This window comes from Lactuca serriola, chromosome 6, assembly GCF_051521515.1.
Source record: "Lactuca serriola cultivar US96UC23 chromosome 6, Lser_US96UC23_V15, whole genome shotgun sequence".
Lineage (NCBI taxonomy): Eukaryota > Viridiplantae > Streptophyta > Magnoliopsida > Asterales > Asteraceae > Lactuca > Lactuca serriola.
The window spans coordinates 74,973,475-74,999,357 of NC_136413.1; the positions used below are offsets into that span (position 1 = coordinate 74,973,475).

Genomic DNA, 25,883 nt, shown 5'->3' on the forward strand with positions numbered 1-25,883 from the left:
TGTCTACAACCATAACCGTTTCATAAATTCCATTAAAAGGCAATGCTTCAAAATATAAAACACCATTTACATAAGCATAAATTGAACCTTTCTCATTATCAAACGAAAATCTAAATCCTTGTCTAAACAAACCATGAAATGAAATGATGTTTCTTTCCATATCTGGCGAATAGCAACAATTATTTAAATCTAAACCTAATCCATTACTAAGCGCTAAAGAATACACTTCAATCTTGGTGACAGGCGACAATCTTCTGTTCCCCATGACTAGATTTATTCTTCCACGCTCCACATCTCTATCTCTTCTTAGTCTCTACAAATTAGAACATATGTGAAAACCACATCCTGTATCAAGAACCCAAGAAATAGTATGTGATGAATCATTAGATTTAGTTGTGTAAATACCTTCGAAAGACGGCTTGATCTTCCCATCCTTGATGGCTTGCAGATATTCCTGGCAGCTTCTCTTCCAGTGTCCTATTTTGTGGCAGTGGTGACACTCTGCCTCCTTAGGGTTTAAGTTAGGCTTAGTAGAACCAACCTTGGTTCAACTAGAAGAGGTACCATCTTGGGGCTTTCCCTTGTGGTGGCTCTTTGAAGGAGCCTTCCTCTTCTTTCCCTTCCCTTTCCCAATGGCCAAAACAGGAGCAATAGGTGGAGTGGGAGTTGATATAATAGACTTGTCCTTGAGGTTGCTCTCAGCAGTCCTTATGAGCCCTTGGAGTTTGCTTAGGGTGACTTCTTCTTTGTTCATGTGGTAGGTCATCCTAAATTGGTTGTAGCACGAGGGCAAGGAGTGGAGAATGATGTCGATAGCCAAATCTTCCGCAAAATTAACATTTAACTTGCAAAGACGATCAACATACCTTTGCATCTTTTGCAAATGCGAGGTTAGGGACTCTCTACTCCCCATCTTAGCGATGATCATGTTGGTGATGATCTCGTAGCACTCTTGCCCTGCGCTTTGGTGGTACCTCTCCAGCAAATCTTGGTGCATTTCATAGGGATACATGTCCTCATAGGACTTTTGGAGTTCAAGATTCACAGTGGTCAGTATAATGCAATGGACATTCGTTGCATCACGCTCATGGGCCTCAAAGACGGCTATTTCTTTGGGAGTAGCAATTTCCGGATTGATCTTTACAAGTTCTCGTCGAGGACATATTCTTTGTGCTTGTAGCGAGCAATCATGCGAATGTATCTTATCCATTCATTGAAATTCGAGCCGTCGAATGTCACCTTTTGACATAGGCTCATTAGCGAGAATGAACCAGCAACATCGTTGTTGGCGTTTGTGTTAGACATCTGCAAATAGAAAGGAACAAAGTTTGATTAGAATTGAATCCCTAATTAAACACCCAAAATGAGAAATTAGGGCTAGGATCCAACAACATTATTTACACATTAGAAAAGGGATGCCGTAATCTAACATGCAAATAATTTAGAGGTAAGTGAATGACGATTCACTAATTCTTCACCATGAATAACATAAAGGATTAGGTTTTAAATGTATTGAGAATTCCTAGATTTCCTTTTGAGATTCATTGAACTTTTCAATGGCATGTTTAAATCTCGATATGCCCCTCTCGTTTGTGACAGGGATGCCGAGGATCATAAAGCGGGTGTGAATAACCATGCAAATGTACATGGTGCCCTCATTGTTACAGTCACCTATTCAATGTGCCGGTTAACCACACACGCTCCATCGAACTATAACAAACGATGAGTCACCCTTTGCCACCTTTGCTTGGAAACAATTAGTCTGCCGGTTAACCACACATGCTCCACTAACTTCTTAGCAAGGGTGCAAAGTGTAATTTCATGGGATTGAATCAATTTACTTTTGCCTAAAGTAACTAGGATTGGGACTTTTGTAAAAACGTTTAGTTACTTTATATAGTTTCATTAAACTTATTAATGAAGAGAGAATTACCCTATCTTGTCCGTTCAGCTAACGACCCTCCACCAATCAAGGAAGCAGTGGGTAAGAGTGGATACCCATTAAATGGCCATTTTATAGCCCATAACCTTATACCCCGCTTATAGATCGGCTTCGTGAATGAGGCCTACTAACGGTAAGACTAACATTTTCGTTATACATATACATATATATATATATATATATATATATATATATATATTAATCTTGTAATAATATAATAGTATAGGGTGTATTTTAAACATTTTAAAATACTAGGGTTTTAATTTCAATTTAAAATTTTCGAAATCTATAACCTTTAAATTAAAAATTTTAATATTAAAACTCTTGATTTAATAATTATCTAAATTAAACAAATAATTTGAATTACATAATCATAAAGGATTATCTTAAATTAAACAATTAATTTTATCCTAATCCCTTAAATCCCTCTAGATTTCGAGAATTATGGGATGGCTTAATTCAAAATCTTTAATTACCATATTTAACCATTAAAGGATAATTACAAGATATGGGATTATCCAAATCCCTAAAATTTAGGATCTTATCTTAGGGAGGAGGCATATCTAGAAAATCCTAGGGTTTGTAAACCCTAGATTTCGAAATCTTGGGCAAAAAGGAAAGGGTTTGAAAACCCTTATCGAAATTCAAAAACTAGGGTTTAAGAACCTTAATTTCGAAACCCTTGCCTCCTAGGGTTTATTGGCCATAAACCCTAAAGTGTCAAATTCATACAATTGTATAATTCTAATTGAAAACAACTTAACCATAATCTCTGATACCGCTGACGGGTTTTATACAAACAATCCTATGTTTCTCTATTAGATACACAACTTTATGAACACAAGAGGAACCCTAGCATGCATCTAGGTATTTTGAAATCTATGTAGTAGAAGGGATTACATACATCTTTTTGTTATATTGTAATAACAACACAAATCTTCAATCTCTTGTCTTGGAAGCAAGTACCACAAGTGTAGTACCTCTACTGGAAGGTAACTCACCTCAAATGCTGTAAAGTAGCTATAAATCCTCGGCTCTGAAATCAACCCCACTCAAACTCTTTCATATAAAATATTTCCTTTAATTCCCCGTTCATACTCATAACCCCTTAAAGGTCAACTTTGGTCAAAGTAAAAGTCAAAGTTAATACCATGGTCAAAGTCAACATTCTGTTCAAAGTCAACCTTCTAGGTTGCTTTAACTCGCTGTGTTGGCCAACCAACTCGCCGAGTTCCATAATTCATAAAAGCTTGAAATCAGGATCTAACCCATCGATTTCTTTCACGAACTCGTGGAATCCCTCCTATCAACATAATCGAGACTTTCCCACCTATCTCGTCTAGTCCGTCCTTGAACTTTTCAAGCCCTTCCTTTTTACCGAATCAAGGCATTTCGACTCAACTCGTCGATTTCCTCTATGAACTCGTCGAGTTCTTCGGTTTGATAAGCTTTATTAATGTGTTAAGCCATTATTCTCTGAGTCTAAGTCCCATATTCCAGATCTGAGTCGAAAACACATCTAGGAGGGTAAAGTTTCTGACATTTCCCATTAAGACTCATCCTAGCAGAAATAAGCCCTAAACCTAGCTCAAAAAGGCTTAGTTTCAACTTCAAAACCAATCAAAACTTCAAGATATGCCATAGGATCATAGAATTGGACTCTATGGATAGTTTGGTGACATAAAGTTCCTATCTTTACTTGCATGCATAGACTACTTGGCTCAAAAAGCCAAAAAGATGATCCACAAGTTGCATGGGATATCCAAGGCCTTAAAGTTGGCACTTGTATGTCATGAAGTCCCCTATAGACCCTAGATCTAAAAGGTTTGACCCCATGGGACGTCCATGTCCCAAACTGTAACACCCCAAAGTTTGGAAAGCCAAGAAAAGAAAGAAAACCTCAAGTTTAGGGGAGACTCGGCGAGTCCGAGCGGGATCCGGGTTGTGGTGAAAGCGACTGACTCGGCGAGTCGGCCAAGGAGACTCGACGAGTTGGGTCTGATCGAGGAAAACCCTAAATTCGGGACTTGGAGCCTATTTAAGCGTCTCATTCTCTTTCCTAGGGTTCCTTTACTGCCTTTGTACCTCAGAACACCAAACCCTAGCCGCCATATCCGTTTTTGAGCTAGATCTTGCCTTGAAGAGTGCACTAAAGCTTGGAGGAGGAAGGAAGACCTTGGAGGTGCAAGAAGGGACTGTAGATCTGGGATTGAGGAGTCATTTCAGACCAATTGGAGGTAATAAGTTGTTGCTTGGACTCCCTTTGCATCTAGATCTATTCTTATGTGTGAGTTTTGGTCATTATTGGTATGATATGTAACCAATTCGAGTTGGAGGTTCAGATCTGAGGTTGCTACCTCAGATCCATGTTGGTTTTGGTCTTGAATCCCCTAAAGTATCAGCCCTTGGTATGTTGAAGAGGCATGTTTGCCATAAACCCTAGTTTAGTGTGTTTTGAGCATAGATCTCTCAATCTACACGTAAAGTTTGCCACTTTACGTGGGGAATAGGCCCTAGAAGTATAGATCTATGAGTTGGAAGCTTTGTTTGGCTCGAAAAGCCACTGCATGGATTGAGGACTGGATAGACTCGGCGAGTCCTTCGAGTGGACTCGGCGAGTAGCTTGAAGATGAGGAGGAACTCGACGAGTAGGATGAACAGCTCGTCGAGTCGGATGAAGTTAGGCATGGACTCGGCGAGTTGGATGAACAACTCGACGAGTTAGTTGAAGATTGTCTAGGACTCGGCGAGTCTGTTCTTGGACTCGGCGAGTCAGATCGCGAACCCTAAACCCCTTTGAGTTGAGACTCGAATCAGTGAGTCGGGTGGTGACTCAGCGAGTTGGACAGGACAAGACTTGGAACTAGTTGGACTCGGCGAGTCATGGACTGACTCGGCGAGTCGAGTCGCGTATAAGAAAGACCCTGAGCGTATGAACTCGGCGAGTCAGTAGGTAGACTCGGCGAGTACGGTTGACCTGGAAGGTTGACATTGACCAAGATTTTGACCTTGACCAGAGTTGACCTAGTGACCTTTGGAGGTCAGTTGGACTAAGTGTTATATTGGCTTTTGAAGCTCGAGGAGCTAGTGGAGCAGCAGTTCGGAGTCAGAGGTCAGGTAGCAGTCAAAGGATTAGCAGCATCGGTTCAGCAGTCTCAGGTGAGTTTCCTTCCAGTAGGAACGGGTCTAAGGCCACAATGCCGGCCCGTTTAGCTAGCAGTAGTTTTCGGATTTTGATCTGATGCAGTAGTTAGTATGTTTGATGCCTTCGTGGCTCAGACAGTATTTATGTGTTATGTGTTCCGGGCTACGGCCCGATGTAGTATGCAGTATACGTGTGTTCATGCTAGTTGATATGTTTATGTTATGTTCTGTTCAGTTAGCCGGACTTCGGTCCGATGCAGGGGACAAGGTCCCAGTTAGTCCGGACTTCGGTCCGATGCAGGGGGCAAGGCCCCAGTTAGCCCGGACTTCGGTCCGATGCAGGGGACAAGGTCCCAGTTAGTCCGGACTTCGGTCCGATGCAAGGGGCAAGGCCCCAGTTAGCCCGGACTTCGGTCCGATGCAGGGGACAAGGTCCCAGTCAGTTTCCGGACTTCGGTCCGATGCAGGGGGCAAGGCCCCAGTTAGTCCGGACTTCGGTCCGATGCAGTGGGCAAGGCCCAATATGTGCTTTATATGTTTTTGTGAGGTATGTGGTAGATTGGGGGAGCTCACTAAGCTTCGTGCTTACGGTTTTCAGTTTTGGTTTCAGGTACTCGGTTTTCAAAAGAGGAGCTCGGGAAGATTGCAGAGCACACACCATAGTCAGTTAGCCTGGGAATGTTTGACTCTGATAGTGATATTATGTTTTGAATTTAATACTCAAAAGTTATGATTGACTTATGATACGTTGTTATAAATCTATTTTTAGTAATGTTTAAAAGAAATTTTTAGTCATGTTTTTTTTTGGGTCGTTACAAGTTGGTATCAGAGCCTTGGTTTGAGGGATTCGGGCGCACTCCTGAGTGTGTCTGAACTCAAACTAAGGAAGTGGTATATAGTTTTCAAAAGAAAAATCGTAGTTACAAAAGAATTTTGAGAAAAGAAAAGAGTTTTAGAAAAAGCAAAAAAAAAAAAAAAAAAGATTTTTTTTAAAAGAGAAAAGGGTGTGGTGCATGCAATCAGCCGAGCTCAAGTAAGTACTCCCAATTTACCCATACAAGTTATATTATGATTATCAGTATCAGTTTCAGTATCGGTTTCAGTTTCAGTTTCAGTTCCAGCTTCAGTAGAACAGCATGCTAGAATAGGACTAAGGATCTAGGATGATGCCTTATGTGCCTGCTTTATGTGTTCAGCTTTATGAGAATTGCATGCTAGTATTGAGTAGACAGCAGTAGGATAGCATGTTTAGGTTATGCCTGGTAGCGCGAGCTTAGCATTGTATGCTAGTGTAGTTTCTCGTTATGAGAATAGTTTTGCCTGAGTATGTCTCCTTTATCCGAATGCTGCTTGCTTTGTGCTTTGTGGGACTCTGAGTTAGCCATTAGGTGAATACGTCACATCACATGTGAGCAGGGTTGAATAATCTCAGAGTGTTGGATTTGGCCCTACTGCGCAGCTCTCGTTTGAGTCCAACCGTTGTAGGGACGAGACTTTTACTCGAAGGATTATCCGAGCCTCATTACATGTGATGGTATTCAGGTGGTGGCTAATTGGCATTATAAGGAGGCCTTCAGCAGCTGAGGACTGGTTTGAGTAGAGTCAGAGGTTCCCTAGGGCAAGCCTAGGATGAGAGTAACAGAGATCAGTTGAAGAGTAAAGGGGACTTGGTGGAGTTGAGGTAACTCTTGAGGAAAGTACGGATAGATGTGGAAGGTAGTAGGGGCCCATACTACTGAAAGCAGAGGATCCGTATTCGATTCAAGAGGGGCCGAGGCAAAATCAAGGAACTAGTAGAGTATGTGAGAAATTCCTCAGCAGTAGTATGTAAATTGATGAGGATTTTGTTATATTTTCAGCATGGTGACGTTGCGCGAGATACCAGTTAGCAGTTCAGGTGTCGAGGAGGGGTCTGGCTCGGGCTTCAGAGCTGGGCAGCTCGATGATCAGATGAGGGATTTCATTTCCGCAGAGATTACGCGCAACATCATTGATCAGACTCCAGTGATTTTCGGTTCGGTTAGAGAGGCCATTGTGGAGCTCATGGACAGTCATCTTGAGGCCTTTAAGGCCGGGATAGTTTCAGGGCAGTTTAGGGCTCGTCTAGGCCCGGAATCTTATGGAGTTCAGGGATCCATCAGGGAGGGAGATCCCATTTCTAGTTTCTGCCATCAGGGGACAGGAGTGAGCCGGGCATCCTGTCTTCAAGAGAGACCTTTTGATGACTGGATAGTTGAGGAAGTTTCGCGAGCCATTCACGAGGATCTGCCTGACACGGTCGTGAGGATCACTGATAGATTGATAGCGAGGCTTCAGGATCAGACATCTGTTGTTCAGTCAGCAGGCGTTGCCGTTGGGGTAACGCAGGAGCGAGAGTCGGGCAGGGAGTCGGAATGGAAGAGGAAAATGGATGAGACTCAGGTAGCCTCAGGTTCGGGTAAGAGACCCAAGGGTCCAGATTTGAGGACGAGGAACTATCAGAGCCACAGTCGATGCGGGAAGTGCGGAAGGACGCACATGGGTGTGTGTAGGCGTAGAAGTGGTGGCGATGCTAGGTGTTTCAAGTGCGGCCAGATTTGTCATTTTAGCAGAGACTGTGTTGTTACCATCGCCCAGGGGCTTGATCCGTTATGTTTCCATTGCAGTCAGAGGGGCCACAAGAAGGCCCAGTGTCCGAGCTTGTATCCAGCAGGGCAGGTGCCAGCTCTTGTCCTTGGGATTTCAAGTACCGCCAGCAGTTGTCGAGGCCGGGCAAGGGTGCCTACGGCTCAGAGCCGAGTTTTCCGGTAGATTTCAGCAGGGATTCGAGCAGCACTGAGTGATGAAGGTACGTAACTTTTGCTTTTCTGTCAGCTTATGTCATGATTATATTGTTATGGTTCTGCATCAATTTGTGGTATAAGTGTTGTGTTATAGTGTGGCTTGCTTGTGATTATGTTATATGCCATTTGCATACCTCGGATAATTGGTTGGTAGTTCGGGGATGTGCTCTTATGGAGAAGGTTTCGGAGGATGCAGTAACTATAGCATGGTTGGGAGAGATTTGGTTCGTTTCGCTAGTTCGGAGTGGTTAGTGATTTGGATGGATTGGTCAAATTCCTACCTGGCGGGCTTGGGTTCCCCAGTAGATGTTCCGGAATGGTAGTGAAGATCAGGACCTCTTTTGAGTGTGAAGCAGCAAGGGGTAAGCAGGATCGAAGTGGGGGAGAACCCTCCGGGTATACATGGATAAGAGTCACGTAGACTCAGAATGAGTGCGCGGCCTCTGAGAAGAAATGGTAGTAGCTCAGTGATGGATGGATTGAGAAGTTCAGAATTGGGAGTTCGAGAATTTTTTTTCCCAGCAGTTAGTTCATGTAATCGAGATGGTTAGAAGCTGGTTGGGAATCCAGGAATGGAGGACCACCTGTCGGACGCATGAGAGTCGAAATGAGGATCCTGAGAACGGGTATCAAGAGATGTTTTCGTATTAGTAGCCAGTGTCTGAGGCAGCATGCAGGTTGAGTAGATTCGGGAGTTGGGAGGTTGGAAACTTCCCAACAATAGCTTCTTGTATCCGGATTAATAGACGGTTGGTTTGGGAACCAAGCCGAAGAACTCCTCGACGAAGCGCTAAGTATATCAAGGATATGAGATGTCGAGGATGATGCAGAATTCAAAGACTGAGGGCTGGTTTGAGAAATTGGGATGAGGAATCACTAGCGGGACTAGGGATAGTCAGGATGTCCTCGGGATAGAGTAGTAGTAGTAGTGTTGTAAGTCTGCGGGGGTAGCCGTAGCATTCACCAGCAGTCAGATAGTAGTAGTAGTGTTGTAAGTCTGCGGGGGTAGCCGTAGCATTCACTAGCAGTCAGATAGTAGTAGTAGTGTTGTAAGTCTGCGGGGGTAGCCGTAGCATTCACTAGCAGTCAGATAGTAGTAGTAGTGTTGTAAGTCTGCGGGGGTAGCCGTAGCATTCACTAGCAGTCAGATAGTAGTAGTAGTGTTGTAAGTCTGCGGGGGTAGCCGTGGCATTCACTAGCAGTCAGATAGTAGTAGTAGTGTTGTAAGTCTGCGGGGGTAGCCGTAGCATTCACTAGCAGTCAGATAGTAGTAGTGGTGTTGTAAGTCTGCGGGGGTAGCCGTAGCATTCACTAGTAGCCATATAGTACTAGAGAGTTGTAAGTCCGCGAGCGTAGTCGCAGCCTTTATCAGATTGGTAGGTGGCATGAGCGCGCGTTGGACGCGGGAAAGTAGTAGTACCCACCAGTTCTAGTGCAGCAGTGAGGATATGGGAATCCACGGGTTAGATTTCGGATTTCCCAAATGGTTCAGTGATGGCTAACTCAACAATTTTGGCTATAGATCATTGCATCAGTTATGAGATCAGAGTAGTAGTGGACCGTTGGGGTTCGGGTATGTTAAGGGCTACCGTCAGTCTGGGAGCCATCATGATGTTAGTCGTGGAATTGATGATGTCAGGATGTGACGTATGGACCCGATCGGTTGGATCGGAAGATTGTTAGAGCCGCAGTGACAGGATAACTAGTGAAAACTAGCTCCAGAGAAAGATTTTGTTCAGAAGTCGTGGAAGCGACTAAGTGAGGAGTCCCTTGACTCCATAGTTGGGTTGGAGTTTAGTGTTTCAGGCAGCTCAGTGTTTCAGCCAGTTCAGTGTTTCAGGCAGCTCAGTGTTTCAGTCAGTTCAATGTTTCAGGCCGTTCAGCGTTTCAGTCGGTTCAGCGTTTCAGGCAGTTTAGTGTTTCAGGCATGTTCATTATTGCAGGCAGTTTAGTGTTTGGAAGGTTCAGGGTTTTGGGTCAGTAGTGTATTTGTGTTGGAATGCAAGTGCTGACGGTATAGTTGGTTGATTTGGAAATGGCAAGTACCTCTTAGCAGGATCAGTTGAGCCTTTTGCCGAGTATAAGTGATCTGTAAGGATAGCTAGGCAGGTAGCTTTTCATTCAGGAGGGAAGGCTCGAGTTAGTAGGAGATGAGTAATCAGGTGGGATAAAAGCAAGCTGGTTCCAGCAGCATCGTTTCTGTATGAGCGGCAAAATGGATAGAACAGTTATAGATAGTCGAAGTATCTTCAGGAGTCGCTGGAAGAGACTAGGAGTTTGCGATGGAGTGTAGTGACCGGTGGGAGTCCGGTAACTCAGATATCGGGAGATTGGTTAGACCAGAATAGTCTCAGTGCACCCGGTAGGCGGATGGGAGGCAGCAGGATTTTCAGTCGGAGGAAGTAACGTTGAGGAAATTATGGAAAAGAGAAGGATCCAGTATGTTCCATCGGTAATGATTGGCATGGTGAGTGGCTGGAGTGTCGGACAAAAGGGTGTTAGATTTTCCAGACAGAGAATTGGAGGCAGTTCGCAGGCAGTTGATCATAGCAAACTTCGAGGACGAAGTTTAGTTTAAGTGGGGGAGAGTTTTAACACCCCAAAGTTTGGAAAGCCAAGAAAAGAAAGAAAACCTCAAGTTTAGGGGAGACTCGGCGAGTCCATGGAGGGACTCGGCGAGTCCGAGCGGGATCCGGGTTGTGGTGAAAGCGACCGACTCGGCGAGTCGGCCAAGGAGACTCGACGAGTTGGGTCTGATCGAGGAAAACCCTAAATCCGAGACTTGGAGCCTATTTAAGCGTCTCATTCTCTTTCCTAGGGTTCCTTTACTGCCTTTCTACCTCAGAACACCAAACCCTAGCCGCCATATCCGTTTTTGAGCTAGATCTTGCCTTGAAGAGTGCACTAAAGCTTGGAGGAGGAAGGAAGACCTTGGAGGTGCAAGAAGGGACTGTAGATCTGGGATTGAGGAGTCATTTCAGACAAATTGGAGGTAATAAGCTGTTGCTTGGACTCCCTTTGCATCTAGATCTATTCTTATGTGTGAGTTTTGGTCATTATTGGTATGATATGTAACCAATTCGAGTTGGAGGTTCAGATCTGAGGTTGCTACCTCAGATCCATGTTGGTTTTGGTCTTGAATCCCCTAAAGTATCAGCCCTTGGTATGTTGAAGAGGCATGTTTGCCATAAACCCTAGTTTAGTGTGTTTTGAGCATAGATCTCTCAATCTACACGTAAAGTTTGCCACTTTACGTGGGGAATAGGCCCTAGAAGTATAGATCTATGAGTTGGAAGCTCTGTTTGGCTCGAAAAGCCACTGCATGGATTGAGGACTGGATAGACTCGGCGATTCCTTCGAGTGGACTCGGCGAGTAGCTTGAAGATGAGGAGGAACTCGACGAGTAGGATGAACAGCTCGTCGAGTCGGATGAATTTAGGCATGGACTCGGCGAGTTGGATGAACAACTCGACGAGTTGGTTGAAGATTGTCTAGGACTCGGCGAGTCTGTTCTTGGACTCGGCGAGTCAGATCGCGAAACCCTAAACCCCTTTGAGTTGAGACTCGAATCAGTGAGTCGGGTGGTGACTCAGCGAGTTGGACAGGACAGGACTTGGAACTAGTTGGACTCGGCGAGTCATGGACTGACTCGACGAGTCGAGTCGCGAATAAGAAAGACCCTGAGCGTATGAACTCGGTGAGTCAGTAGGTAGACTCGGCGAGTAGGGTTGACCTGGAAGGTTGACATTGACCAGGATTTTGACCTTGACCAGAGTTGACCTAGTGACCTTTGGAGGTCAGTTGGACTAAGTGTTATATTGGCTTTTGAAGCTCGAGGAGCTAGTGGAGCAGCAGTTCGGAGTCAGAGGTCAGGTAGCAGTCAAAGGATTAGCAGCATCGGTTCAGCAGTCTCAGGTGAGTTTCCTTCCAGTAGGAACGGGTCTAAGGCCACAATGCCGGCCCGTTTAGCTAGCAGTAGTTTTCGGATTTTGATCTGATGCAGTAGTTAGTATGTTTGATGCCTTCGTGGCTCAGACAGTATTTATGTGTTATGTGTTCCGGGCTACGGCCCGATGTAGTATGCAGTATACGTGTGTTCATGCTAGTTGATATGTTTATGTTATGTTCTGTTCAGTTAGCCGGACTTCGGTCCGATGCAGGGGACAAGGTCCCAGTTAGTCCGGACTTCGGTCCGATGCAGGGGGCAAGGCCCCAGTTAGCCCGGACTTCGGTCCGATGCAGGGGACAAGGTCCCAGTTAGTCCGGACTTCGGTCCGATGCAAGGGGCAAGGCCCCAGTTAGCCCGGACTTCGGTCCGATGCAGGGGACAAGGTCCCAGTCAGTTTCCGGACTTCGGTCCGATGCAGGGGGCAAGGCCCCAGTTAGTCCGGACTTCGGTCCGATGCAGTGGGCAAGGCCCAATATGTGCTTTATATGTTTTTGTGAGGTATGTGGTAGATTGGGGGAGCTCACTAAGCTTCGTGCTTACGGTTTTTAGTTTTGGTTTCAGGTACTCGGTTTTCAAAAGAGGAGCTCGGGAAGATTGCAGAGCACACACCATAGTCAGTTAGCCTGGGAATGTTTGACTCTGATAATGATATTATGTTTTGAATTTAATACTCAAAAGTTATGTTTGACTTATGATACATTGTTATAAATCTATTTTTAGTAATGTTTAAAAGAAATTTTTAGTCATGTTTTTTTTTGGGTCGTTACACAAACACCAACATTGTTAGACCAAACAATGGAGAAAATCTCCTAAAACTAGATCTAAACATAATATAAGCAAGGTAGGAGATTTATACCTCAGATGAACCAGAAATGAAGCTCAACTTCTGGATCTACTCTCCTTTTACACGTCCTTGCCCCTTCTTTAAGTATCCTCTTCTTCAAAATCACAAAGAATATACAAAAATGGCTCAAAACTCTTAAAAGTAGATTAGGGTTTCATGGCTAGGGTTTGCGACAATGGAGGCTGTAAATGAGGCCAACTTATGAGGGTTAATGTGTTTAAATAGGGTGCAAAAACTATGAAAATTAAGGTTTCATTCTGCTAGTCCTACTCGTCATGTTGAGGCTCATCGACTTGTCGAGTAGACTTCACAACCCGCGTCCTAGTCCATCTCTACTCAACAATTTTGGGGCATCCAACTCGTTGAGTTTCTATACAAAAATGAATAAATTGAGAATTAAATACATATCAAGAACTGGGCGTTACATTTGGATTTTTAATACGGTCGTATCTTTTGCATACTAACTCTGTTTTAAACGTTCTTTATATTTTCGGAAAGAGGGAAACATGTACTACGAGACTAGAATGTTTGTTTTCCTCATAATTGCTTAATATAAATTTTAGTTTTTTAGATGCATTACTAGGGTTGCAGTTTGAGCTGTTTGATTTGTTTGTTAGTTTGCACATTTGGAAGTAAGATACCATCTGGTATCTTATAATAGTTTAAATCAACTCATTTATTTTACATTAGATGTACAAAAAATAAATGAATCAAATTACAAAGAGATTTATAGTGAACTTGACTCTTCACATTCTTTGACCTAATTTTTGGGATGTCACATTATTCGTTATTTGTGTCTATTAACATATAGGTATCCTACACAATACCGTCTATCTATAGACATGGATACATAAACTTATGATTATACTACGTATAATCTTTCACAATCTAAAATCTCTTACAGATTCACATATACCTTTTCTCATCATCATTTCTTTTATAGGATTCTAGTACATATAATCCTCTTCTTGCTTTCTCTTTATCATGCTCATATACATGACTCACACACAGATATATATATATATATATATATATATATATATATATATATATATATATATAAGCCATTTAACAACATAGAAAGAGTGAGAGTTATATCTCACCTTCTTAGTTAGTAAGGACTAAGTATCCCTCTTGGCTCATTTTTTCAATCAATGCATCTTAACTCATCCTCTTGGTCAATACATTTTCATACAACATTTCAAGTTCTTTAAAAAATTTCTTAGCCTATTACGAGCTTATCTGCTTCTAACCTTAAAAATGATCAATTAATTGATCCTAATTCTAACTTTTATTCTATCCTTCTAAATTCAATCCAATCAATGAATTATTGATCTCATAATACTTAATTCATCATAATTTAAAATATAATGCATCGATTCATAGATAACCACTAGTGAGGGTTTCATACCGTAAATCTCATTCGATTGATTCATCCATGAAAAACATTTTCAAAGCTTGGTGAAAGCTTCTAGACATTATCAGTAGCATCATATTGAATCTATATGCTAATCAAACTAAGTAATCTACCCAATTCATCAAAACACCATTAAGTTGTAATTAGCTTAATTATGGAGAAGATAATCACTTAATGAGTATCCAATATTCGATTCAGGCCATAAACATCCATATTCGCCATATGATCCCTTTTCCTTCTCCAAATTGTGGTATCTCACATATAGACGGGTTTGGGGTAACTTATGATGAGAATGAACTAAGCCTAAGGTTTTGAAATGTTGTGTAATCGTTATGTAGTTATGTGTTTACCACATTGTGATGACTTTGTTGACACGGGGTTAAAGGCGGTCACTTAATTTCCACGTCATGGCCATTAGTTTGCCACATAATGGTACTCTTTCTCAACGGAATCCAACTTTGGACACGTCGTCGTGACACCCATATAGCATGTCGTGGGGAAAAATACATTTATATTCTTTAATATGGTCGAATCTTGTCACGCTGTGACATCCCGAAATTTAGGTCAAACACTGTAAACGGTTAATTCACAATAAATCTCTTTATATTTTACTCAATGAGTTTTAGTGCATCTTATGTAAAATTAATTATTTCATTTGAAATTTTATAAGATATCAGATGATATCTTACTTCCAAATGTGTAAAGCGACAAACGAATGAAACAACTTAGACCGCAACCCTTGTTAATGCGTCTGGAAAACTAAAATTTTGTATTAAGAAATTATGAGCAAAGAAAACATTTTTAAATCATAATACACGTTCCACTGTTTCAAAAAATATAAAGAACGTTAAAAACGGAGTTTGTATGCAAAAGATACGATAGATATAAGAAAGGAAACTAGTAAAACACTAACTTTCTTTAAACTGCAAAACCGAATCGATCTGTTGAGGCACTTTCACACCGCCGATGTAAATTCTGAGAGTGTTTTTGGACTATGATATGGCCTAATATTTAATTTTATACTCAATTTTTTTAGCAATAATATTTGCAAAAGTCGAAAAATCGAGCATTTCAGGTCATTTAGACGCGAAAATTTAAACATGATTTCCCAATGTTCTATAACTTGAAAAATTAATCCGTTCAGGTTTCTGGAATCCTTGAATAACCCTCTATCATATGAAACATTCAAAAAAATATCTGACACCGAGATCCCGGATTTTAGTTTTTCGCATTTTAAGTGGGTATAACCTCACAAGGGCCCACTAGACTTGTGTGGGACAAAAATTATCAACCCTCTCTTGCCCTTACCCACATTTTTATAACATCTAGTACTTTACACCATACATACATACATACCGGATATACTCGGTTTTTATAAACTCTATACAATTCATTATGCCTAGCAACCTATCCCCTTATAATTTAGGACTGAGAGCTATTCATATACTTTAGTTAAGGGCTTTTTAGTGAGACTATATTCATCAGCTAAGTCTAAATGCTTAGCATATCCACTCTACTATAACCGTTGATCGGTCGAGCGATATATATATATATATATATATATACACACACACACACACACACACATAGGGTTGACATCCTTACCTACGGTTGCTAGCTATAAAATCGACCGACCAATCGAAGCGAGTGATAAATGTCTACAATCGTTACTACGACGTTTAATGAAGCGTTATAGTAGGTTACATTCAGTCACATAGCTCGGTTATAGAACTCACTATTAAAATTAACTCAAATTGGTCTATGTCTCTGTATCTCTCTCTCTGTCTCTCTCTCTCTCTCTCACACTACAGCTCATACACTTGATTCTTTCAAAACAATTTTAATTATGGATTTACTTATACAAATACACATTTTGGTTTTTCAAAATTTTTTCAAAAACTTTTTACAAACATAGTTTTAAATATGGTTTCCTTATAAAGAAAACACTTTCTAAACGCTTTTAAAAGTATTGTTACTGTTGTCAACAAAAAACCTGTAACCATCACCAACCTTGTCTTGACCCTCAAAACAACATGTATTCTCAGGGAAATAGAAATTAAGCAGTTTAGACAACAGATAGTCATGGATTTCATGCAATCTAGTTTACTATTTTTTGTTATCTCTGCCTACTTGTGTTAAGGCAATTCATGTACTATACTGTTATCTATAAGAACCATGTATTCAAACATCAAGATGGAATACAAATGTTGCTTTGTTTATTGTTGTACTTGTGCTATATATTCAGTTTACCTGTGATCCATGAAATAAGTTGCACAACTCATCATGTTTTGCATCCTCGACCAGGGGGGTGACACGCGCCATGGTAATCTACCCACTGCATCATGGTAGCCACTTGACAACAGCTCCTTATCTTATTCCATTCCAGCTTTAAGGACACTTTTTGTTCTAACTTCTAACATACATTACATCTACAGTTCTTACATGTTTTCGATATTCTTAATATCCAAGCGAAGGTGGGAATATACTCTACAGTTATATTTAGTCAATTCTTATTGAATTAATATAGGTCTTAATCTATTAAGTAAAAAAGTTTACCTAAGAACATAAAATTTCTCATTTACCTGTTTAACCAAAATGCATCTTCTCATGCATTCTTTCTCTTGAACTTACTCATATAACATATTCTAAGTGACTTCAAAATCTTTTTAGCCATTTTCATAAAGTCGCAACTTCATAATCTCATATTTCTCATAATCGACCATTTTGTCTATTTGGTAAATATTTGAATAATAGTCAAATCTTTCTAAATTTTAGGTTCTTACAATAAAGGTTTTTGGCCTACTGTGACAAAAATAACAATTCATGTTCTATTATCTATGATAACTGAGGTTAATGTGGAGCTTCAGTAGCTTGACGTCACACTGCATTCTTACATTGTAATTTAGACGATAAAGCCTTCTTCCACATCCTATCTCCTAGAAAAATAAATAGGAAATGCTACAAACTATTGTTCTACTTTTCACGATGAACCAGTATATGTCTCAGCCAGATGATTCCTTAATATTAAGAAAAATCATATATGTTTGTTAAAGAAATCTTTATATGGTTTGCAACGGTTCCTAAGGAAGCTATACAAAAGGTTTGTTTCATTTTGGATTTCTTATGGCTGTGATCATTACCAGTTTTATAAATATGTTTTCTTGAACAAATTTTTTGATGGTTCTTACATATATTTGTTGATATATGTTGATGACATGTTGATTGCAGCTAAGAATATAGATGAAATTAATAAATGGAAATCCTCATTAAAAAGTGTATTCGAGATGAAGGATTTGGATGCAACAACTATATCAGGCCTGGCAATCGTGTCGTGTTCGGGTTGGCGTGTCCCGGGTTCGCAGGTTGGCGGGTCAAAATATGTCAACCCAAACACGACTCATTTAAATATACAGGTCACGGGTTGGTGGGTTTGGAACACAAACCCATATATGACCCGCCAACTCATTTATTTATACGGCTCACAGGTTGGCGGGTTCGTGGGTCAGATTTGGGTTCGTGGGTCCAAATTTTAGACATTTAAGTATTAAACATCCAAATGAAAATTAAAAGCATTTATAGAAACATGCTACAGACTTAACCTTATAGGTTACGACTTACGACCTTAAACCATCCACTACGAGTCACAATGTCAAAACAGTCAAATGATCTATGAATCAGTGGTATATATTATATAATACTTATTAAATATTAATAGTTGATACATAAATACATTTAAAAATAAATTAATTTTTTTTATTAAGAATATAAACGGGTTGGCGGGTCAACCCATTTATTTTTTGAAAAACCCATATATGACCCGTTTAATAAACGGGTTGGCGTGTTGGCGGGTTGAAAAACTCAACCCAAACCCATTTATTTCGTGTCGTGTCGCGGGTCGTGTCGCGTGTCGTGTCGAGAATTGTCAGCCCTAAACTATATAATACTAGGCGAATGTCTGCGCGTTGCGCAAAAACACCTATATAGTTGAAATCTTTACAAATATATGTTTTCTTTTTAAATATAACAATAACATTATTGTTAAATTTGATGTAATAATTTTTATACTAAATTGATATATTATATTGATTATTTTGAATCATATGATAATATATACATCTATTATAATTTCATAATCTCAATCGTTTTAATGACTTCTACCCGCGAGTTACACATAAATAAAATTAAATATAATATATGGTTTAATGTTGTTTATAGTTGTTGTTATTGTTAATTAATTTTTTTAAATTTATTTGCTTATTGTTTTAATTTCTATTATTATAATTATTTAAAACATCAAACATTATTTTTTGATTTTAAAGGTAACAATATAATCATTTATATAGAGTTATTTTTAACTATTATTATTGTAAGTTATTTTAAGCTACTTATTTGGAAACTTTTAACGATTATAAAAATACATTTATGAAATATTTTTGTTAAATTGAGATAACAATTTAGTTTTTTTTTTCATTTATCACTATAATTTATCACTTTTAATTATTTACAAAATACTCATTAATTTTTTTAGTGAACTGAAATTTATATTTAAGCTGACATTGTAATGAGCAAAAACACCTATATAGTTGAAGTCTTTACAAATATATGTTTTTTTAAATATAACAATAACATTGTTGTTAAATTTGATATAATAATTCGTATACTAAATTGATATAATATCTTGATTATTTTGAGTTATATGATAATATATACATCTATTATAACTTTATAATCTCAATCGTTTGAATGACTTCTACACACCAATTATATATGAAAAAATTAAATATAATTTATGGTTTAATATTATGTTTAGTTGTTGTTATTGTTAACTGATTTTTTAAAATTTATTTGTTTAATGTTTTAATTTCTATCAATTATAATTATTTAAAACATCAAACATTATTTTTTGATTTTAAAGGTAACAATATAACCATTTATATAGAGTTAATCTTAACTATTATTATTCTAAGTTATTTTAAGCTATTTATTTGAAAGCTTTTAACGATTATAAAAATATCGTTAGGAAATATTTTAGTTAGGTTGAGATTACAATTTAGTTTTTACATTTATCACTATAATTTATCACTTTTAAATATTTACAAAATATTGTTTGGTTTTTTAAGTGAAACTGAAATTTATATTTAAGTTGACATTGTAATCTTATATTTATGTTCACAATTTAAGTATTTGTCCAAACTGCTCAAAAGTTGTAGCTTTAAACTGATAATAGTTTACATTTAACATCATATTAAATGTAATAAATTAAGTATAATATGTTAAAAGTTAAAGACATAACTTTATAAGTAAAAGTAAAGATATTATTTTAAAATTGAAATTTAGTTTCTTTCTAATTACACTTTAAGTTTGATATTTATTCAACCTTATTAACCAACTTATTATCATTATTAGAAAGACACTACAATTTATCACTTTTAACTATTTATAAAATATTCTTTGTGTTGTTTAAGTTAAACTAAAATTTATATTTATGTTGACCCTGTAATGTTATATTTAAATTAATAATTTAAGTATTTTATACAAATTGTTCCAAAATTATATCTTTAAAATGATAATGGTTTACATTCAATGATATATTAAAACTAATAAATTAAGTATAATATGTTATAAGTTAAAAAACATAACTTTTTTAGTAGAAGTAAAGATATTATTTTAATATTAAAATTTAGTTTATATATGATTACATTTTAGGTTTGATATTTATTTAACCTAATTAACCAAATTATAATTATTATTATAAAGAAATTCAAAAGTCATGGGAGTTTCAAATGAATGTAGTGAAAAGAAAAATGAATGGCAGTTTCAAATGAATGTGGTGCAAGGAAAAATGTTTTCTTTATAAGTATATAAAGATAAAGATACTACCCATAGAGGTTTGGAGGGTTTGATGAGCAAGGTTGTTATAAATTTCTCAGCAGATATATATTGGGAGTCTTGCAATCATTTGATGTACATCGAAAAGTCCAAACTATGTTGTCCACCTTTAGCACTTAGCACCAAACTTTAAACTAAACATATTTTTTACTTGTTTTTATTTCATATTACTTGTCTGTGGGTTCGGTCTAACATTTGCTACTGTTTACATTTACAACTGTTCCTAGCTATTGATTGCAATGTAATAACTTTGAACAACAATCGAATAATAGAAGAGTTCTCATATTCTTAATTGTGGACGTAGGCCAGATTGATTTTTTGTCATTTTTTATTTCCCGTGTCAAAGTAGCTGATGTTTTAAGCATCTGATTTCATATGGAAAACATCTTCTATGACTTCCTAGAAAGGTGATGTTTTAAGCATCCGATTTCATATGGAAAACATCTCCCATGTCAAAGAAGCTGATGACTGAAAAATGGCAAACATTGTTTCCTAGTTGAACATTGCCCACAAAGAAATTTCGTATTGAAATAGTAAATATGAAATAGCAAATATGAAAGACTATATAACTTAAAGGAAGAAGATGGAGCCATAAGTGGAATCTTATATGATATATCTATTATGAAAAATGAGGCCTAAAAAGAAGAATCGGTTTTATAGAATAGTTTTTATAAAAGTATTAATGCTGAGTAATCTTGATGGGTTAAGTGCATAGAGTGGATCGGGTTATGGGTCACAGATCATGGTCCTGCTTGGTCTCAGGGTTAATAATTAAATGAACAAGAGTCAGTGGGGTTTATATATGCATGGCACGTTTCATGGAGACAATAAAGGAGTACATGGACTAGGTAGTTTGTTATTGTATTTGCTATTTTATTCTACTTAGCATGTAGTCTATAAATACGATAGATAGTTTTCGTTAAAATTATAATCAGTTTTCTTTCTTGAAAGTAATATAGCATTGAGAATACCCAATAACCTTGAGCAATACATGAGAGTCATTATCAGGGTGTAAGTTCGGGTCTTTATCATGTGGGAAAGGGGCTGATTTCCAACAGTTAACAAACAAAAAGGTTATCCCAATTCCAAAACATTGGGGTTACTACTTTAATTTTAAGAGAAATTTTCTTTTGTAACTATTAGAGTTTTATTTTATTTTATTTATTTTTGGATGGAAAATGAGTTATATGTATATTATATATTGAAGTTTGTTTCCATTGTTGATTTATAACTAATTTATTTTTAAACTTTCAATAAATTCGAAACGGTGTTGGTTATTCTACCTTAAAGATAATTTTGTAATTTTAACGTCCTCAAAGGTTATATCCTCGTCATTACCTGACACATTAAGAAAATTTGTTTAATTTTCGATAGACATACCAAAACACTATACAATGAATCTGATCCAATCCAATTCAGTCCAGTTGATTTCCAGCGAGTACGTACATGTATATACCATGTCGCTAGCTAATTAACTAATTAAGTCATAAACACAAAAGAGGCCTACACTAGAAATTCATTATTCATACACATTCGATCAACATAACAATACATATATAAAATGTATTCAACAAACCATCCCCGAGCGTAATTCAAACATACATCACATATAGAGGTTCTCGTTTGGCAACCTTTGTGAAGGAACAACGATGAGTGGTTCTTTTTTCTTTAGTGAAATTCCAAATTTTTCAGAGAGGTCATGCTCTTCACCCTCCGGCAAGCTCCAGTCGAATGAGTGTAAGAGCGATGCCAAGATATACATTTGCATTTTCTCCGCCAATGGAACACCTGGACACAATCTTCTTCCAAATCCAATTGCTTTTTAGTCTTAGTGATCTAAACGAAAGTCGTAGTGTTCATTAAACAGAGATAGTGCGTAAAAAGAATGTCCAAATATGACTTCATATGAGGAAGTTATGAATTTTCTAAGATTTGACATAACACTATGCAGCCCGAAACTCGAATTTTAGATCGGGTGATTTTTAGCCAAAACAACCTAAACGAGAATTGAAGATCTTGTTGCTATTAGTTCAACGGTAAAAAGACGGACGAAAACGGATGTCGAATGAAGAAGCTATGAATTTTTAACGGAATTTTCCTGTCCTGGCCTATTAAAAATATAACTTTAAAAATAAATTCAAAATTAGCCAACGGAGTCTAAACGAAAGTTGTAGAGCATAGTCTCAGCTACACATGGATATAAAGAACGTCAAAAAATAAAGCTCGTATGCGAAAGTTAAGAATTTTTTATGCTTGGAAATTCAGAGTACGCCCAGCGTACTCGTGTGCAGAGTCTGAGATCGCTCACGTAACCTACTCTATTGCATGAAAGCCATGCGTTCGTAGCTTGGACGCATCCGGAGTTATCCCTTAGTACGCCCAACGTACTCGATGTAAGCCAATCGTAACTCCTGGGATCAGCCACTATAAATAGCACCCGAAACCATCCAATTTTAGGTTGCAAACTTTCATTCTCCCACCCTAAACTTTCTTCAATATTGCAAAAATTACACCTAACCGCACTATATCATCCTAGCGTCATAAGAAAACCCCGAAGATCCCGAGAAAAATAGTTTTCGAGCTGAAACTCTGCCCACATGAAGTCCGTTTTTTCAGAAACCATCCCAGTTTCATCGGAAACGATTGTTTTAAAAAAAATGAAGTGCTGTCCAATCACCGTTTTACCAAGTGAGTATATATTCACTTTCAGCTTACACATATATATGAAGTATTTTATATAAAATGCATGCTATGTGAGTATATGTTGTTTGTTTTCTTGAGATGGATGATTAATGAATGTTTTATACATGTTTTAAACTGTATATGTATTTTATATCTACAAATATATTGGGCGAAGTGTAGGTAGATAAAGAATGAGGGATGAAAGATGATATAGATGTTATTGGCAGCTGTGCCTAATAAATAACATTAGCAACTGTGCCTAATAGAGAATAAATGATGTTGTTGGCAGCTACACCTAATAAACAATATTTGCAGTTGTGCCGATTAAAGAATAAATGATGTTGTTTGCAACTGCACCTAATAAATAACATTGGCAGCTGTGCCAATTAGAGAACAAATGATGTTGTTTGTAGCTGCGCCAAATAAATAACATTGGCAGTTGCGCCATAGGCAAAGATGGACTTCGTGCTTATTTCTCAGGCAAATTCTTAGGAATGAATGAACGAGGAATAACTGATTTCTTAGGGTAGATCCTTAAGAGTAAAGAAGATAATGGGGGTAGGAAATTCGGTTGACTATTTGATGTTTAAACATAATAAATAAATTTATTGTGGTTGATGAAATTAATAAATTTATTATTTGTGGGTTGAAAACCCTATATGCTCACCAGGCTACCAAGCCTGATGCACTCAACTTTTTATATTACATGTAGTGGACTCAGAGCATAGATGGATTATGATGAGGAATTTTTGGATTATAGACCAGTAGTTGTAAATAACTGTTGTAAGACTTGTAATGTACTGTTTATGCTTTTGGTCTGCATCGGAACATGACATCCCGAGATTTTGTTATATAATGAAAATACATTTCTTTAAGAAATGCTTTGATAACTTTTTTATTATATTTTGTTTTGGGAACAAATTCCGCAACACCTTTTGAAAGATTACTCTGATTTTATTTTAAAAGCATAAACTAAATCGGTTTTTCCTATCCGAGAAGTTTTAGGATGTCACAGTAAGGGGCATCTAAGACGAAGAATCTTAACTTTTACCCTTTTCTTCCCAAATTAATTCCAAGTGATAATGAGTTATTCTAAGGTGATTTTGGGTCAAACTAAATCGATTTTGGAGGTATCTAAACAATATTAACCATCCTTATCATAGCATATCAAATTTAAATTGCCTCCTTTGAAATCATATTTGTTTGTCAAGAACCTCTCTGGATTGAATATTAACGGATTGTCCCAATACCGATGATCCCGATGGATTGACCAAACATTCAGAAGCACAGTACATCCTTTTGGAATGGTGTATCCACCGACTATACAATCCTGGCTTGGTGATCTTGGGAGTATGAGAGGGACTACAGGGTGCAACCGAAATGTTTCTTTAATTATTGCATCTAGGTATTGTAGTTTAGGGAGATGAGATTCTTCGACAATGTTGTCAAGTCCTACGATTTCTTCTAATTCTTGTTGAACCTTTTTCATTATGTCATCATTTTGCATGATCTCTGCCATTGCCCATTCTATCAGCGTTGTGGTTGTTTCTGATCCGGCAACCATAATGTCCTGATACAACCAAAGTTCAACAAAATGTGTAAATTTTGCAGGCCGACTAAAAGGAAAATTCTAACGCCATTTCTTATTCATACAGCTGGATCTTTCTCAATTATTTATAGGTGTGACTACAATATATGAACTATGCAAAATTAACCATTTGGAAGTAATTTTAAAGAATATTAATTACCAGGAGAAGTGCCTTAATCTGTGTTATGCTAATCGATGCTGCGTCCTTTTGGTCCATGAGCTCTAATAAGATCTGTAAAAGATCCTTCTTTCCTTCATGCCCACCAGCATCCTTCGGCTTTTTTGAGTTAGATATAATTCGATCCTCGATAATGGTTGTGAAAATTTCATCCAACTGATGAAGTTGCCTCTTCATCTTCCGTAAAATGCCTTGTAGATCAAGCCATGCAACACTAGGGAAGATGTCAGAGAGATTCGGCTGTCCTAGAAGCTCAACGATATTTGAAGAAATCCTCTTCAACTCTGCTCCAAATTGGCTACCTTTTGCGTTTGGATCTGAAGTGTTTTCCCAAACCATGCTTGTAAGGACGTTAGCCTCTGTTGAGAAAGCAATCTCGCTGATGTCAATTGTGGTCCCGATTTTACTATAAATATTTTTGATAGTTTTCCTCACTTCATCCCTTCGAAAAAACCTGCACGCTTCAAGATTCTTGTTGCTTAGAACCTCATGGGCAAATATCTTACGAAGGTTACGCCAATCTGAATTGTTGTCAGAAAATACTACATTTCGGCCTCCATAGGAGATCGCTAAGGCAGCTATTGACGGATTCCGGTTAGAAAATATGTCATCTTGCTCACGTACCACAGCCTTTACTAGGTCAGGTGTATTTATGACGACATGAAGTTTGCTTCCCAAGTGAAACTTGAAAATGGGTCCGTAAATGTGAGCCATGTTACGGAATTGTTTGTGTAAGTCACGACGAAGAAATGGAAGGTAACCTACAATCGGCAAGGAACGAGGACCTGGTGGCAATGATGGTGCACCTGAAGAGCTCGAAGACTTCCATCTCCGCCATGAAATAGCAAAGATCATTACTGAAATGGTGGCAACTGCAAGAGTAAAGTGGTCTTTGTTGCTGGCCGACAGTTCTTCCATTTTTTTCGAATATGATGAATGTGAATACCATAAAAGAAAATCGTCTTCCGGATTTAAACCTCAAGCGACTGCTTGCTTAAATTAAACAAGCCAAAAATGTTAAAATTATATATGCGTGATTCATATTTATTGCTTATTAATCCGAAAGTCAAAACCGTGTGAAACCTTATACTCTATTATTTCAGAAACGGTTAGATACCATTACTTTCTGTTTCTATTTTGAATGACACATTGGTCATCCTGTTAGCGACAAATCATGATATTTAATAATTTTTTTTTGTTCAAGATTAATAATTGCTTAAATTATTTATCAGGAAATTTCAAAATGTCAATTCCATTATTGAAAGCCTTCCTGTAGGTGATATTTTATATTTGAGTGAATTATAGTTCTGGTCCATGTGGTAGGTAGATACTTAGATTCTGATACTTGGTCAAACATTTGCAATGTTGATAGATCGTGTATTTGTGTTATGAAGAAATTACAATTGTTGGTCTCTCATGCATATGAAA

The 25,883-nt window shown here is 38.0% G+C and overlaps 1 protein-coding gene across 1 annotated transcript; it reads right to left on the reverse strand.

Annotated features, from left to right (window-relative positions):
- Nucleotides 1-21,423: 21,423 nt before the first annotated feature.
- Nucleotides 21,424-25,420, reverse strand: LOC145058060 (cytochrome P450 76C1-like). Its single transcript, XM_079005983.1, has 3 exons — nt 24,438-25,420; nt 23,854-24,259; nt 21,424-21,825 (listed from the first exon to the last, which is right to left on the reverse strand). Exons 1-3 carry the CDS (start codon nt 25,371-25,373, stop codon nt 21,611-21,613), a joined length of 1,557 nt encoding a protein of 518 aa, XP_078862109.1. The 5' UTR covers nt 25,374-25,420; the 3' UTR covers nt 21,424-21,610.
- Nucleotides 25,421-25,883: the final 463 nt, after the last annotated feature.

What these genes read in the sequence shown, in the direction of transcription:
- LOC145058060 (XM_079005983.1), bottom strand. Translation starts at nt 25,373, where the DNA reads ATGGAAGAACTGTCGGCCAGCAACAAAGACCACTTTACTCTTGCAGTT. An exon ending in AGATTAAGGCACTTCTCCTG is followed by an intron (nt 24,260 to 24,437) that starts GTAATTAATATT and finishes TGGTTGTATCAG; the next exon opens with GACATTATGGTTGCCGGATC. An exon ending in AGGCAATTTAAATTTGATAT is followed by an intron (nt 21,826 to 23,853) that starts GCTATGATAAGG and finishes AAGACTAAAAAG; the next exon opens with CAATTGGATTTGGAAGAAGA.